Source organism: Dermacentor variabilis, chromosome 10, assembly GCF_050947875.1.
Source record: "Dermacentor variabilis isolate Ectoservices chromosome 10, ASM5094787v1, whole genome shotgun sequence".
Classification (NCBI taxonomy): Eukaryota; Metazoa; Arthropoda; class Arachnida; order Ixodida; family Ixodidae; genus Dermacentor; species Dermacentor variabilis.
The window spans coordinates 81,527,089-81,544,000 of NC_134577.1; the positions used below are offsets into that span (position 1 = coordinate 81,527,089).

A 16,912-nucleotide genomic window follows, 5' to 3' on the forward strand; every position below is an offset into this window, starting at 1 on the left:
ATTGACGGCCATCTCTTCGCGTCGGTGAACTGATGAAGACAAGACGAGCCGAGCCGTGCGTGATCTGTCTCCATCGGGCTTTGGCCGCTCTGTACGCTTCCTCGTTCGTGTAGCATATATACCATACGGCGTAACAAATGGTGGCACCGAAAGAAAGGCGCGGCAGTTACACGGATTGGCGCTCGCTATCTACTGCACTGCCTGCACTTCTGTCACTTTTTCTGGCCTCGGTTCGGCTGATAAGCGAAACGCAAACGATGCGTGGTCGAAACAGAAAGACGGAAGATATCGGAAAAATACGTTATATTTAGACTCTTTCCACCGATCATCCCGAGAGCGAATATGGTTAGGCGTGCAACACTGCTATTGGAGTGATCGTTCGGACAAGGCTTTACGAAAAAAAATGCCGACAGTGTATATACAAAGCGATGCGGATGGAGGGGGCGGGGGCGACGTGCAAGTTGAGCCTAATTGCGCAACTTAAAAGGCGCGAAGAAAGTGAACGACGCGGCCAAGCATCCACCTCCACAGACGATGCTATACGCCCACGCACCACCCCACCCGCAACCCCCCACCCCCGCGAGCTCGCTTTGGAGAAACGGCGCCGGCGGCCAATTTCCTTTGTCTCCCACTTAATGCAGTCATTATATTCCGGAAAGGAGGGAGGAGGGGGGGGGACGTGCACACACGGCAAAACATGGTGCACGAGGGAGGTGGTAACTCTGGGAGGGGGGGAGGGGGAGCAACCATTGCGAGGGCTTTCCTGTAAACGCACGTTCGAGCAGCGCGCGCGCGCTCACACGCGAGCATGCTCCGAGAGCCTCGCGCGTGAGCTCGGCCGGCCGCCGCCTAGGTAGATGGCCGGCATTGTCCCGCGAGCACGGGCAGCAGTCGCCCGTGCGCAGCCAAGCACTTCGGGGCCGCGCTAATTCGCGTAGGAAGAGGGCCGAACGGCCGCCCCCGCTCTCGTGTATATACGCCGCGTAGCGGCTCGCATGGGAACCGGGCTGCGGTTTTGCCCGAGCCTTGGAGCGTACGCTGGATGGAAGCGCGTCGAACGCGAGTGCAGACACGCACGTGGACGCGGCCGCGCAAGCGAAACAGGCAGTCTACGGATGTCTGGGTCGGCGCAGCAGCTTTCGTTTTTTTTCGAAGACCGCGCTGGGGTGCCTGCTTTGATGTTCTTGTACGCGCGGTCGCTCATTGCGCTGTTCACGGAAAATCCATTCTGCGGAAGCACGCGAGAGACGTGGACGAAAGTTCATGCAGGGAAAAAAACTGCCGTCCGCCCGACTGTATATACCGCCGAGCCTGCAAAGGGAGCCCAATACGGGGTTCTCGGGAAGTTTCGCGGTTTAAGAAACATTCGTATACTGGTCCTTGGATCGAACCTGGGACCAACGCCGTTCCGGGCCGGTCGCCCTACCGTCCGAGCTAATCGGGAGGCTTGCAGATAGCAGAGCGAGGGCTAACTGATCGACAACTCGAAGTAAGGAAACACACTGACTATGGTGGGAGCACGCAGAGTGGAGGAAGGTTCATGGAATGGGAACTTGCACTGTTTACCTGCACCCAACACGAACAACAACTATAACTCGCCATGGAGTACGCACGCTGGCTATTGTGCTCTAGCTCGGCCCTTGGTGAACTAAACTGAATCTGAATGCCGCTACGTGACAAGGGAGGGTGTGGTGCTGTCAGCAAGGGTGCCTTTTTCTCCCAGACGGAGCGCATTGAGGCACCCTATACTGTCGAAGCACGTGAAGCAAGTTGAAGCACGTGTTCGTGTGTGTGTGCGTGCGTGTGTGTGTGTGTGTGTGTGTGTGTGTGTGTGTGTGTGTGTGTGTGTGTGTGTGTGTGTGTGTGTGTGTGTGTGTGTGTGTGTGTGTGTGTGTGTGTGTGTGTGTGTGTGTGTGCGTGTGTGTGTGTGTGTGTGTGTGTGTGTGTGTGTCTATATATATATATATATATATATATATATATAAAGCGGCGAGTGTACACATGCTCCGGGCGTTCGGGCGTTGCATGGTTGCTTGGAAGACACCGTCTGCTGCGCCAGATTTAAAAGCAGACGACAAAGTGCTTGCGTCGTCTGCTCACCCGCCCCTGCATTTTGAGCCGTTTCCAGCACGAAACCTAACCGGACGTAACCGACCAGCTTAAACCGGCATCTTTGGCTGCTGTTAGCCCCGGAGCGGCGCTAAGCTTGGCCGAAGCAAACCGGCCGCTGTTCGAATGGAGACGATGTCGTTCATTTATTGATTGGTGGGTAGCACGCAAACGCGTTGCCGCTCGTGACGCCTTCTAGTGAACACTAACCCAGATTTATTCTTTGAAAACTCTGTTTTCATTCCTTCAGCGGAAAACGGCTGATTATTAAAGAAAATTAAAGCCGAACTTCCATATTCTTCAATTATGTACGCCGAAATTTTATCCCCTACGCGTCAAGAGGACGTGCGTCACCGGCTTCTAAATACTTTGTCGTACTTGGGCCGCTTTGAGGCAGAAAATAGTTCTATCGCCTCATGCTATCATCCTTTGCTTATTTGACAATAAATTGTTCGTGGAGTTGCCGGTGACACAGCAGTTACCAACATTTCCAACTTCCTCTGAATAAATCGCATTTTCTAAAACTTACTAGGTTAAGGCTTCTGGTTCCTTCGGAATGCAAACGTAGTCCTTATTTACCGACATACGATTAATTATAGACGCAAGTAAACAAGTAAACGCTGTCAAACTCCGTGAAGTCATGACGAGCCGGTGTGGGAATGTCAACGAGGCGTCGCCACCAGTCCTTTGCTTCTGCAAATTCTCTAGCTTACGAAACCTCCTCTGAGAGCTAAAAACAGAGAAAAAAGAAAGACCGCTTTTTTTTATTGTAGGTGCTCAACTAATACAGCTTAGTATACGGTCCCTTTAAAATATAGATACGTCAATTTTCGCTCTCTGCATCTTCGTACGTCCTTTTCTCTTTCAGTCGCGACTTCATTGTACTGGAGGGGGGGGGGGGGGGTCACGTGGGGGTCACGTGTTCCACCAACAAGGGCTCGCGTCACGTGCAAACTTTTGCGCCGAACTCTTTTAGCACCTCGGTAGGACGGCAGGTCGCGGAGGTTCAAAGCGCTCACACCAGCGGCGCAGAATAGCACACCTGCAGACGAATGGCGGCAGACGACAAGCAGACGATGAGCAGACGATAACGGGAGGCACCGCACGGTCGGCAGCAGCTGGGTCGCATGAATGCTGTTCAGCGTGCTTCATATTTGGGAGCGCACGTTGCAGCAGAGCACACCTGCACGCTTTTGTTTGCCGCCCAGTCCATAAGACGCGCGCCCCTATACTTTTTTTTCTTTCTTTAGTTCAACCATCACGAGCTGGGAAAGGCGAAGCTTCGAGTTTTCCAAGGCCGATCACTTTACCTGACCCCTGCTATCTTTACCTGCTATTATACAAGTTAATAGAAGCTGAGAACACGCATAACGAGTAGGTTGCAAGAACTCATACATTGAGAAGAGAACAGTTATTTGATAAGCAAGTCATTTCTGCGGCAATCCACATATTGGAGGACGTTTCACGAAGGGGAAAATAATTTTGCTCCTTTCAACGATTACGGTAGGTGAGGAGGCATTTCAGTGGCCAGGTAAACGCCTGCAACACTTGATTGGGTTGGACATCCTAAACGTCACCCAGGCTAAAAGGGAAGACTACTGGCTAAAGGGAAGACTAAAGGGAAGACTAGTGAAGACGGAGTCTTCCTATTGGGAAGACTCCGGGTAAACTTTGACAACCAGTAGGACTTTGATACCTGCGGACTCTTCAATTCAGGTACTCGGCCTTGAAAGATCCAGAGGGGAAGGAACGCTTTGGGGTTGTACCTTCTATGGTAGACTGCGCTTACTTAAACTGGATGGGAGCTGTCATTGACTGGACTTTAATTTTAATTATATTTCACTTTTTTCTTATAAACTATCATTACTTACCATGCAAAAATTATGTGTTGTGGTGTACACACAATGCCATAACTGAACTTCCTATACACTATGCGTGAGCGTGTTCCGATATTTATTCCCATTTATTTTAACATTTCTTGTTTGTGCTGACCTCTGTTCGATATGTATCGCTTGGCTAATAGAGGAGGGAATGATCCATCGTATCAGCCTGCGAGCACACAATATATATATATATATATATATATATATATATATATATATATATATATATATATAAAGCATAAGCAGTTGCAACGACGACAAGACCTTTTTTTTTCTCTCTAACCTGTTCCGTCGATCTCTCCTCCTCGCAGGCTCCGCGGTGTGCTACTTCCCCGTCGAGCTTCACGGAACGTTCTTGATGCAGACGCAAGCGACACAGGCGTACGGTGGCTCGGTGGTCTCCTACTCGGAGATTACCGTCGAGGTGGACGCCATACCGCCTTGGGGCCGCTGCCATCGGCGTCGGGGACACCACGTCATCCTGAAGGACAGGTACACATGCGACACCTGTACTATAACCTAACCATATACACATGTGCCTCGAGACGCGGTCCACCGTACCCGACGGGAAATTAAAAAAAGAAGAAGAACAGGATCACAAAAGGTGCTTTTTCACTCGCGATACATATTGCAGTATTGTTCACTCACATAAAAAGTAACAAGTTAGCAAAGATGACGAAAACGCACGATTGGAACTTACGCACAGTGCGCTCGGAGTGTCGGCCCGCCGGCTCCGTTTATTATAACAGCACAACACAGCATATTAATAACAAAAAATAACGGTATTTATTTTACTCAGATTTAGCAGATATTATCTACTGCGACAGATGGAACGCTCTTAGCAAAACACGTTTTGGAGGTGTTATTCATATGCTGTCAAATTCCTCCAAGTATAGTCCAGTTCGCCATCTTGTCAGCTCTGATTGGCTCACAGGGCTGCTACAGCCTCTCCGATTGGCTCAAAACCCCAACATGGCTGAATTTGTCAGTGTGTGAGGATAGCACACCAGCTCTCTGAGAAAAATGACAGCCCCGCTAGCCGTCATTCCCTAGCATATACCTAGAATTGCTGTTACACATAATAGCAGCACAACGTCACTTTGCCCTCTAGAAGTTCTCAAGAAACTCTAGGATCTAGAGGACTTTTACCTCACGTCGATGTCGACCCCTCTGCATCAAACAAAGTGTTCCTATCTCTATCCAATCGAAGTGCTGAGACCCATCATTTCGTCTCCTGCCAGCAGATGACCGTTGCTCATTGTTATTGCCGTGTCGCTTCTTGCAGTACGGGCGCCGAAGACTGCATGCGTTGCTTCCACCTGACGCTCAAGACCCCGAACGTGATCCAGATTCACGCGGAAGGTGAGTGGCCGCAGCACTATTCAAATAAAAAGAAACAAATACAACCACAAGAAAAAAAAAAGGCTGATTGTGTCAGACTCGCGCACGTTGGCTCACGGTGTGCCGCATATGCGTTTTTTTTTTTACGCGTACAGGACTCGCCCGATGCTACACGAACGAGGAGGCGGCACGAGCTACCTGTCCCGATGACCGGGCCGTGTCGGAGCGGCGGTTCACCGAAATCATCCTCTACAGTGAGTGTCGACCGATCTCTGCCGACATGGGTCCACTTTTTTTCTAGCGTACTTACAGCGCTAAAAAATCTGGAGCCGTTCCCAAAGGCATCCGTCATGACTTTCTGGATGATAAATTCAACAACTTAAATTTATTTCAATGCACCATGGCAGCTGTTCCCACGGCAGCTGAACCATTGCAGCGCGAGAGTTCTCCCAAATATTAACATTTTTTGTAGGAAACTCTCGTGGCTCTCGCATACATTAAAGGGTTACGTGACGAAGGCGAACGCGATGGTAAAAGCGGCGGATATGCGCTCGCAGGGAAGCACCAGGAGGAGCAGCTGAAGGCCAACGGCCTGCTGGGCGAGCCGCCGTCGCCCTCGATGGCCGGTTCCTCGCTGCACCAGATGTTCTGCCCCATCAACGGCCGCTACCGCTTCCAGTACAGCGCCAACGGCGAGGAGTTCCGCTGCGCCGAACCCTACTCGTCCGAGCTGAGCAACTGTCCCAGGGGCGACGGACTCACCGTGCGATTCCGCCAGTGCTCCTTCCCCGACTTCGGTGAGCAGCCTGACGGGGGCGAGCAGCGGGGAGGGGGGCTCGTTCCCTATCGAAAAGAAAAGCAACAAAAGAACACTTAGTTTCCACATTCAATAAACCCATACGAACGTTATGGGGGTCCCACATAAAAGACCGCATGTTCGTATGATCCCCATATGAACACACGGAGGTCCCACGGTAAAACCAGTATGTTCCCATATGAACGTATGGGGCAAGTTCCACGTGATCTCTGTATGAACATATAGGGGTCCCATATAAGAACCCGCGTGTTCCCATAGGATTATATAGGGCTTGCCCATATTGGATTTGCCCCGTGTGTCTTGGGAACATAGGGTCTTTATATGGGACCACGAGTAGGTTCATGTTGAATTATTGGATATGGGAATTACATGTCATTTTTCTATGGGGTTATACAAGATTTTGATTCCGGATGGGGAAGGGGAGACGGTGCGCTTCCGAATATTCGCACAAGGACGCAACAGAATCATTGCCTTCCTTTTGGCGATTGTTCACAGCTCAGCCGTTATGCTCGCGTCATAGAGTCCAGCTTCCAGCCACAGCGAAATGAGGCCGTGGCGGATCACATCAGTTCGGAGAGCGTGGCAGCTAGCAAATGTTCCTTGTTATGCTGGTTGGTAAAACATTGCTGCGGGGACGACAGGAACCAACAGACACACCTACACAAATATAGATGATAAGGACCACTGCCAACTAACTATCTTATGATGCTTTGTCGGAAATTGGAGCATATATATATATATATATATATATATATATATATATATATATATATATATATATATATATATATATATATATATATATATATATATATATATATATGCTCTCGCACACTCGCAACCTACTGAAATAGTTGGTAGCGATGCTCGTCTTATGTTTGTTGGTGTCCATAATGTGGCAGCTTGCTCATGCACGTCGCCTTTGTAAAGTCGGCCGTCCTAAAGATATGCAGGGCCAGCGCTGCTGTCTTCTTTTTCTTTACGGATACTCACCCATCAGTTCGAGCCATGCTAAGCATTCGTCTACACGTGTGCCATCTCCTGTTTGTCCATGCAGTGTTAGTAGCACTATACTGAGATCCGTTCAAGTGTCACTCAAGTGCCGAGTACCACGAAAGACGATGTTAATTCAAGGGCCGAGTAGAGCTATAGAGACTGGACCCATTTCACGTGCCAAGTAGCGCAAGACCTGGACACCGAGTTTGGTTTAAGTGTCGAGTCTCGGAGAACATCCGAACTTACCATCCGAATGCTCTCCCTCCTCTGTGTACGGCTGACCAACTCTTCTCGTCTCGTCTCGCGCAGACGTGAGCTTCCTGTGCCTGGGCGACTGGGAGAGCGGCCGAGGCGGAGACCGCTACCTGGCCCTCATGGACCTCCGGAAGGACCCGGAGTCCCGGCCGCGATACCGCTGCGGGGTGAGTGAGTGCGCAAACTGCACACTGCGATTACGACCGTCAGATTGCGATCCTAAAAAAAATGCGATCCCGCGATGTTCCGACTTTAGCGTGCTAGTTGTCGCTGCGATGCATCGCACGTCGGCGCATCCGCTTCGGGCGCCGATTAATTCTGTCTACTCTGAACGCCTAAATTCACCACATCGTTGGAATCTTTGGAATCGTGAGAAGCGTGCTGTCAAGGAGCGGATTATGATCTTTCTTTTTTTTCAGTTTTTTTTTCTTCAGAATTTTTGTCACGTTTACAAAATGTGAACTTCATGCGAGAACCCCCCCTGGGAGCGTCAGATATGAGAACACGAACCATTTCGTGCCTAGCATACTTGGAAAGCGCACTTGTCTAGCATGCTTCATGTCTAGCGTACTTGGAGGGCATCTGCTAGGCCGATCGACAGTGACCACCAGTATCAAGGTTGGCGAACTCATTTGGCAGCGTGACTTTCAGCGAGCGAAAAGAACTGTTCGAAATGTGCTCGGGGCGAAGACCGACTCTGGTGCCATGGTGGGCACTGTTGGGGCCTGTATGCGCGCCCGTGAGCACAGACTTTTCTGGCCGTTTCTGAAAGTACCTGTATTCGCCGAGTTCGATACCTAAACGCGGTTGCAGCTGTGATCTTACCTTTAGATTATTTTCCTTGGGGAGTGCATGTTAAAGCACGAGTTACTGTTTCTTTTTTCTCTCACATCTCTCGACGCAACTTTCGGAACCGAGAACGTCGTGCTAACCAGTTCTTAATCGACTTTTGATTGCCCGTTTGCGGGGGTAAATTAACCTAACTGCGCTAAAAAAGTGAGCACTGACGCGCGTTAACAGACTCGCACGTTCTCCGGGCCGCGCGTTTCGATTGGAAGTTCTATTTTTTGCGCGCCTGCGAAGGAAATGAAAAAAAAAAAAAGTTGTCCGCGGAGACCTTGGACGAAACGTTAAGCCCTGCGTCCGTCGTCCAAGTGCACGGGCAAACGACGCAGGCTTGATCGCAGCGAGTCGGCAACGCGGCCACAATCAAACTCGCCCAGGCGCGTCGATCAAGCGACAGCGCGCGTTTAACGCCGGCGAATCGCCCGAGACGACCTCGTGTGTTCCTAACCGTGAAACACAAGCGGATAAACCGTGTCAAGAGCTCGACCAGCGTACGTAGAAAAAGGCGTGAACTTGAACGGCGAAACCACAAAGCGTAATAACGTCATCGGGTAATAATGATCAAAAGAAATCACAATTTCACGCACCGGTGCACGATTTTCTTTCTTTCTGTCGGTATTGCTCGCCTTCGCCCTTCTCGAAGGTCGACAGACGCGGCGCCTGACCTCAAGTCTGCGTTTTCCGCATAGTACGACCTGCGGCCGCGGTATGCTGCCCTCCGGTGCTTTCTTTCCGAATCTCAATGCCGAAGAGAGAGAAAGAGAGAGGGAAAGGTTCGCATTCCTCAGTCACGCCTGCGTTTGAACCATTTCCGCGGTTGTTGCAGAAGGGCCTCGGCGGAACGAAAGGCCATTACGGGCGTTCTAAAGACTCGGAATGTTTTTTAACTTCGCTCATCGCCCCTGCGAAGATCGAGACACGCCGCGCATGCGCGGAACACAACTTCGAGCGATGAAGAAAAAAAAAAACACGCCTTCAAGCGAAGCGTTGTGTATAGAAGAACGGGGCCCTCTCCCTTTCGCTCGGTGCCTTCTCTGCCGTAATCGAGTTCCAGCGCCGGTTTTCCATCGGCCACCCACAAGGGCACGTTTCGGCCCCCGAATTCGTCGGGCCGAGGAATGCCCCTACCCGTCCGTGCCCAGCGTAGTGCTCCCCCGACGTAATGAGCCTTAATTATCGAACAGCGTGCTTTTAAAGGGACAGTCTCTTTAAAGAAATCTAATTCGAGCTATATGTTTGAAGAAATACCGTTCTACAACGCCGAGAATGCCACCGACCCGCCGTGGTTGCTCAGTGGCTATGGTGTTGGGCTGCTGAGCACGAGGTCGCGGGATCGAATCCCGGCCACGGCGGCCGCATTTCGATGGGGGCGAAATGCGAAAACACCTGTGTGCTTAGATTTAGGTGCACGTTAAAGAACCCCAGGTGGTCAAAATTTCCGGAGTCCTCCACTGCGGCGTGCCTCATAATCAGCAAGTGGTTTTGGCACGTAAAACCCCAAATATTATATTATAGAATGCCACCGTTAACTTGAAACAAGGGTTAAATAAGCCAGAAGAGAACGCAAACACGAAAGGCGGATATGGCGACGCCGCCTTTAAGCTCTCGCACTAACCCGCCGTGACGTCACAGATTTTCTTCCCGGCGTCTACCTGCTCGGGCCTCCAGCTATTTTTTTTTTTTTTTTACCGGTAAGGATGTACTACATCGTGTTATTATAGATAAGCCAAAGACTGAACTTAGCGAGTACGTGTCTTGAACCCTTACTTGCATCACAACGGCCCAAATATAGGTCGACATCCGTGACGTCACCCTCATTCATGAGCGCTAGAGCTCTGGCGCGGAAGTCAAGAAATCGAAGTTAGAAATACATCTTCTATACAAAAGTGCTGCAGTCCATGACCTAGTGCGGAAAGAGCAGCCATTTCGAAAATACCTATTGTTTATCGAAAAATAAGGACCACACTGCACTCGACAGTAACTAAATACTTAACCTAGCAAGTTTTGATTACATTTCTTTTGCCATAACGGCACTTTAAAAAAATCGTTCAAATTAATGACGTCACGCTTGCTTAGCTAAGGCACTGAGACTTCGGCGCGAGAAAAGAGTGAAGTATGGCATCCATTTCTTTAGCACTATGCAACATTTCTTTTTTTTTTTTTTTTCAAAACGAATGAAAATTGAGTTTTAGCTTTCGCGAACTTATCCAGATCCGATTCTATGCCGGGGAATGCTATTTGGAGATTTGGGGTCTAACGTCCCGAATGCATGGGTTACGAGAGACGCCTTAATGCGGTGCTCTGCATTAATTTTGACCAGCTGGGGTTGTTTAACGTGCGCTTAATTCTGAGCGCACGAGCGATTTGGCATCTCGACACCCCATCGAAATGCGACCGCCGCGATTCGAACCAGCGACCTCGTGCTTAGCATACGCAACGCCATAGCCGCCGCACCACCAAGCCGGATGCCGCGAGGGCTACTCTAGACAAGGGTGGCGATGCGGGCTTGTAATAGCGTAATATTCATTAAATAGACACTATCATATTCCGCTATGAGTGTATAGCAGCTGGAAGGCAAGAATTTTTTGGGGAAAAGCCTGAAACATATCGCGTGCATACTCAGGCAAGCGTCACACGGAAGTTCGTCGCCCTTCCTTTGCACCGAGCGAGTTTATCTGTAATTTGTTTCCCGGCAAAAATAATAACAACAAAAAAAAAAAAACGCTTGGGGAAAAAGCAGGCTTCGAGCGACGACTATTCTCTGTTATTACAACTACTCGGAAAATACGACCCAACGAGCGCAGTGGCGCCTAACTAATGGAAGCTGATTTCGCACGCGACCTCGCGCGTTTCCTCAAAGCGTCTTTTCTGGGCAATTTCGGGGATTGCGCTCTTTCATCTTCTTTACTTTTTTTGTGTGTGTAGCTGCGTTCCTCGTACACGCTTGCTTTAATTGTCCAACTCCCTATTATAGCCGCACAGTCCGGAGTTCGCTCTGCGGTCGTTCCCAGTTCGCCAAGTACCCGTCGCTTGGCGCTCATAACCTATTCTCTCACTCTCTCTTTATTATTATTATTTTTTTCGCTCTTTCCTCGTAATTTCAGAGAACATTAGGCCGGACAGACCGCGTCCGTCCGGACAGTCCGCGCCAGCGCGCAATTAACTTAGCGCGGCCTAGCGACTGCAAGGCCGCGTCTTCTATTCTTCAAGCGACGAGGAAAACAAATAAAAAAAGGAATAACACAAGGGGCCGGGGAGAGGAGATGCCTGCAGGTATTTCGCCAAAGTGAACTGTTGGTTTTAAGTTCCCGCTATCGCAACGGAGGAAACGCACGTCCGTGTGTGTGTGTGTGCTCTAGCGCACAATAATTATTCCTCCTCCTCACAGATCGCCATACACTCGCAGCTGAGCTTCTGTAGTTTCCTGGTGGTCGTCTGCTCTGTACTCCGTTCCAGTCTGCTCTATTTTTCCGCACCGGAGGGAAAACTGCGCAAAAGTCAGGTTCGTCTGCATTTTCAAGTCGTTTCGCGGAAACGACGCCAGGCCGCGCGCTGGTCGCCAACGTCGTTTGTCGAAAATGACGCAACGGTCAAGTCATCGAAAGCGCGGACCGTTTGGCGACCGCGCGCGCGTTGGCCCGCGGGCTCGTGCTAATCAAACTCACTGCAGGTTGTTCAGGAGCGGCGTCACCTCGAGAGAGAGAGAGAGAGAGAGAGAGAGAGAGAGAGGACGGCGGCAAGTAGACAATGCCGGAGAATATGAAGGGCCTTCGCCATAAACAAACACCCGCGCGAGAGCTGCAGGCCACGCGCGCGGCCGGGTATGCCCTGTGAACTTACGCGAACAACACCATCCTCCGGCTTCGGAGTCAAACGAACGCGCCGCGCCGCGTGATATCGCCTTTGTGGGCCCGACCTGGACGACAAAAAATAAATAAATACAGAGAAAGGAAGAACTGTCAGACATCGTAATTGCGGCTTTTCCATACATTATTCTCTTCTCGTCTGAAGGCTTTCCCTTTTCATATATATATTTTTTTCAATCTCCCCCCGCTGATGCCAAGGGCACACGCACACACACACGCAGACCCACATCCGCATTGAGAAGTGAGCCTGTGACATAGCACTAGCTGCGTAAACTAAAGCGGAGATCATCTTGACGCACGATATTGACGGCATCGAAGACCCGAAATCTGCAGCGCCACGTGACCGCCAACCAATGGCCACGCGCCGTCAGCTCGGCGTCAGTGTTTAGGCGGGAGGCGGCGGCAACTTTCACGCAACTTAAAACAAATAAAAAAAAGAACGCGCGAGACGAGGTCGAAAAGCACCAGACGAAGGGCTGTGGGCGTAAGAAAGAGAGAGAACGGTTCACGGAATAAGCGAAGCGCTTATTTATCGTCCATGAGGGGTGTGTGTTGTATGCCGTACAGTTTATATACACAAACACTGCGGGCCCACAAAGACAGGCCGCCGCCTCGCTGAAGCCACGGCGGTGCCGCACAGGCGATGATGCCTTCGCGGCCCGCAGCGTTTGTTTGGCAGGAAGGCAGGCCTTCTCAAGCGACGAGGTCGTTCTCCCACGATCCCGGGCTGGGCGTCAAGAGAGCCAGCATAAGACCGGCCGTTCGGATAGCAGACGATTCACGGCCGCGTCGCCGACGGCGCTGATAGCAGACGACGCGCAGTGAAAGGGAAAGAGGACGAAGCGCAGAGATAGCGAAGGACGCCGCTGCTTATGCATACACGCTCGTGCACAACGCTTTCCCTCAAAGGCACTGTAGTTTGTTTATTTCTTCACCAGCAGCTGCACCCGCGGGCGTCCTTCGTCCGGTGCTGCGTTTTATTTGCTTTGCCACTTCGCTTCTTGTGGCTCTTCCATAACGCGAGTTACGAAACATGTCCGCTCTCTTCTGTCCTCTCGACGTAGCCCGAGAGCAGCGAGGACGACAGGCTTGCACCCGGATAAAAAAGCGCCGGTCTGAAAACAATGAAATGCAGACAGCGCGCGGTGGAACTCCGGAAGATATAATGCGGGACGCGCATTGTGCGCGAGCCGCCTCCCTCGGAAGGCCTTTCTCGCTGCGCGCCGGCCTAACCCTAATTCTCAGTTGCGGATCTCCCCTCGTCACCGCAACAGCAGACGACAGGAAAGAAAAAAGAAAAGCGGGCGGAGTTGCAGACGAAACAACACAAAAGATAAGCGAAGGTGGGCGCGCGCGGCTTACGCAGGGCTTAACAGCTATCCCAAACAGAGAACGCCCACGTGTGGCGTGGCCGTGTATTTGATGCTGCGCGCGCCGCAAAACGGGGCCACGGCGTTTTTTTCTTCGCGCCCTGTCATTTCTGTCAGGGCGAAAGTGGCCGCGCCAGGGAGCATATACTCTCATCCGCGGACTCGTGCGTGGAAAGCTGCAGTTTGGTGCCGACCTGTGAGGAATGCTTTCGGTTCCGTTTTGCTGACCTCTTCCGGCGACGCGGAGGCGGATACATACGTCGCACGCTACGCGGGACTTTGATTATATGCGGTCGTCCTGCGCAACGTTGAAGAACGTATGCGGCGACTATGCATACAATGTATAAATATATCGATTCACTGTCTATAAGACTATTTCACGGAAGCGTCCGAGTGCCGCCATCTTGGCCTGTTAACACATGATGTTTTAAAATTGTAACAACCAAACGCACGGTACTACAGTCCATTCGTAAGCAGAAAAACGGTTGTACGGATGTATTCGGTATTTGACGACCACATTCATCTGATGTCACTGCGCACGAAACTGAGAAATTGTTCGTGTGACAGCCCAAGATGGAGGCGCCCATGAATGCCTCATCTGAAATTTGTAGGGGTGTGCGAATGGTGATTTTTTGAGACTGAATCTAAATACGAATCGAACAGTTTTCGAGTAATGAATAGCCGTTGTCACAAGAAGCAAACAAGTAGCATCCTCGCATGCGCAGGGCTCTTTAGAGAGTGCGAATTATCGCTCTACAGGCTGTAAAGTATGGCTACTTAGGTGAAGTATCCTGTTCCATTACTCAAGTTCTCGTGCTCTGTCTGTACTACGCCAGCAGAGATGAAAATTTACCGCACTTTTGCTCCAATTTTATGTTTATTTGGGCACAGTTCACGTTTAAAAATATTCCAAATGTATTCCAAAAATATTCGCATTTACGAAGAGTGACCACTCGATCCGAAGACCGAATTAGGACACTATTCGATTCGTTATTGGAAAGTTTCGAACATTCGCACGCCCCTAGAAATTTGAAACGGCAGTTGAAAGCGACGCTTGGAAAAGATCGGGCTCTAGTGACGAAATGTGTTTCGCGGTAAGGGACACACTGAAGCAGCAGTTTAACCTGCGAAAGTGCAGGCTTGGGTGTCCTGGCAATCCGCTGTTTCAAACAGATCAGCGCACACTCAAACGTGCGAAGAGCTAGCGCTTACTCCTTCTCAGTTCGTTTGTACCTGTCTCCTAATGTGCGCTGTTCAGCCGAAGTGGCAACATTGATGTTGCACTGACTGTCTCGGAAGAACAGTGAACATGCATGAAAGAGGTTGTTGCTCGCTAAAGCACGATCATAAACAGAGAGAGTGGATGGAATTTTTACGCTTCTTTTACAGGTGTAGAGTGCCGGTTTAGAATTCCTCTTTTATAGGCGCATAGGTTTAAAACCGGAGCATGTGGTTCCGCGACTCCTCTTTTATAGGTGTAATGTTTTCAATGCGTACCGTGTGGCTTCAGCACTCCTTTATAGGTGCACTTTATAGGGCGTAGTGTGTCGTCTCAGGATTGTTACTGTGTAGGCGCAAATCCTACACGCTAAGCTTTTTTACACCATTTGGGGAATACATTGTACTCCATCAATAATCGTCATCGCTGTTGCGAGCACTTCCCTTTATTTAATATTTTGTGCTCGCTAATTTCTTGTAAGAAACGCTACGTCACGCTGATATCCGCGTACCACATTGCCTGAAGTTACCAAGCGCAGCTTGAAAAATCTGCGCGAGATAAATAACCATCGTTGCTTAAGATAAGCGCCGAAAGGTCGTAAATGTTTCTTACAGTAAGTGGTGCAACTGTGGTTCCAGGATGCGCCAGTGCCGTACGTTCAGACTCTGTAAATGTTACTATTGCCCAGGACGGCCAACTCAAACGTCTCAGTCCGGCTTCCCACACCTGCGATGTGAGAAAACCGTTGAAATCTGTATAATTTCGACCACCTGAGACGCTCCTAAACATCTCATACGAAAGTATGAGAGCGGCGACTATTATAGTGTACTTGAAACCGTTCTCGCGTCGTCAGACGCATGCTATCAGTTTACTTGCCGACAAAAAAAAAAAAAAGAAAAGAAATCGCCATATAATAAAGCTCTCTTTGTCCCCCTCATCGATTCTACTTTAAGCGTGAACGTGATAGTTGTATAGGGGCAAACCAAGCGCTCTTCATACGCCCGTTAAGGGTGTTAAAATGTTTCTAAGAGGGGCGCGTGTCAGAAAAACTCTTGGGTTTCTTGTACTCCGTGTGATCGTGGCGTTTGTTACGTTCACATCTTCCACTTTTGTTTTTTCTTTTTTTTTTACTTCACTCATTTTTTTTTCTTTCTTTCTGCGCAGCTGTACCGCGAGGAGGCCGGCACAGGACGCGTCTACGTAGCGCTGTCATCCGACTCGACCTGCACCACTCAGCTGACGTCAGCCACCAGCGGATACGAGTCGCTCGTGCTCACGCCAGGTGAGGCAACCAAAGCCGCCGCGGCTTGTACAGCCGCCCTGATTTTTAATAATATAGCGCGAGCGTCGACTGAACTGCTGGTGAGCGCCTTATAACGGCGATAAGCGTGCAACAAGAGCGTGCAACAAGGCGAGTGCAACAAGGCAACAAGGCTCGTGCGCGAACTCTCGCCTTGTTGCACGCTTATCGCCGTTATAAGGCGCTCACCAGCAGTTCAGTCGACGCTCGCGCTATATTATTAAAAATCAGGGCGGCTGTACACGTCACACGCGTCATCCACAAGTTGCGTGCGTTACCCCATCACACGCGTTACACGGACGAAACCAGAGGGCGCACTCGAGCCCGATTTTCACCGGAAGAACGGGAAAAATACTGCTAATACAACACTAGCACTAACGAAGCCGACAGACGGGGGGAGAGCGCAACAGAAGCGCTGACTGTCATCTGATGGCTTATTTCGTAAGCGTGGCTTAATGTAGCGAAAAAAGAAAAAGAACCGCATGAAAAAAAAACAACCCATTGATAGTTAGAGCTTGTGCAGTGTTTTCTGTCATACGTATTTTTCAATGTGCTAAATTTTCGGCATGAGTAAGTATGAATTTAAATGCTACCCGGCGAACCATTTATGTCCGTAGAACATAATGCTTTACACATTGCACACCATCCCATAGATACCTATATTTCTACAAACAACAAGTACCTACTACGGATCATCTAAGTCCCATCCAGATCATGTTTCTGCAACGTTGAAAGGATATCGCAGCTGGACATGAATGACCTCAAACAGACGTTCATTTCAGGAATGCGGGAGGTCCATCGAACACCCAATGGATATTTCCCGTTCACGCTGTAATGAGCTGCATGCTTGCAAGTGCCACAGCAGACGTACTATCGAATACAAATGAAATGCTAACAACACAGCGTGTCG

The 16,912-nt window shown here is 50.0% G+C and overlaps 1 protein-coding gene across 1 annotated transcript in view; it reads left to right on the forward strand.

The window, feature by feature from the left end:
- LOC142560724 (uncharacterized) overlaps positions 1–16,912 on the forward strand; it is a 114,177-nt gene that overhangs the window by 83,774 nt on the left and 13,491 nt on the right. Inside the window, exons 2-7 of the mRNA XM_075673020.1 lie at positions 4,304–4,484; positions 5,278–5,354; positions 5,489–5,587; positions 5,891–6,130; positions 7,456–7,568; positions 15,867–15,984. Coding sequence (XP_075529135.1) covers positions 4,304–4,484; positions 5,278–5,354; positions 5,489–5,587; positions 5,891–6,130; positions 7,456–7,568; positions 15,867–15,984 — 828 coding nt within the window. The remainder of the gene's footprint in view (positions 1–4,303; positions 4,485–5,277; positions 5,355–5,488; positions 5,588–5,890; positions 6,131–7,455; positions 7,569–15,866; positions 15,985–16,912) is intronic.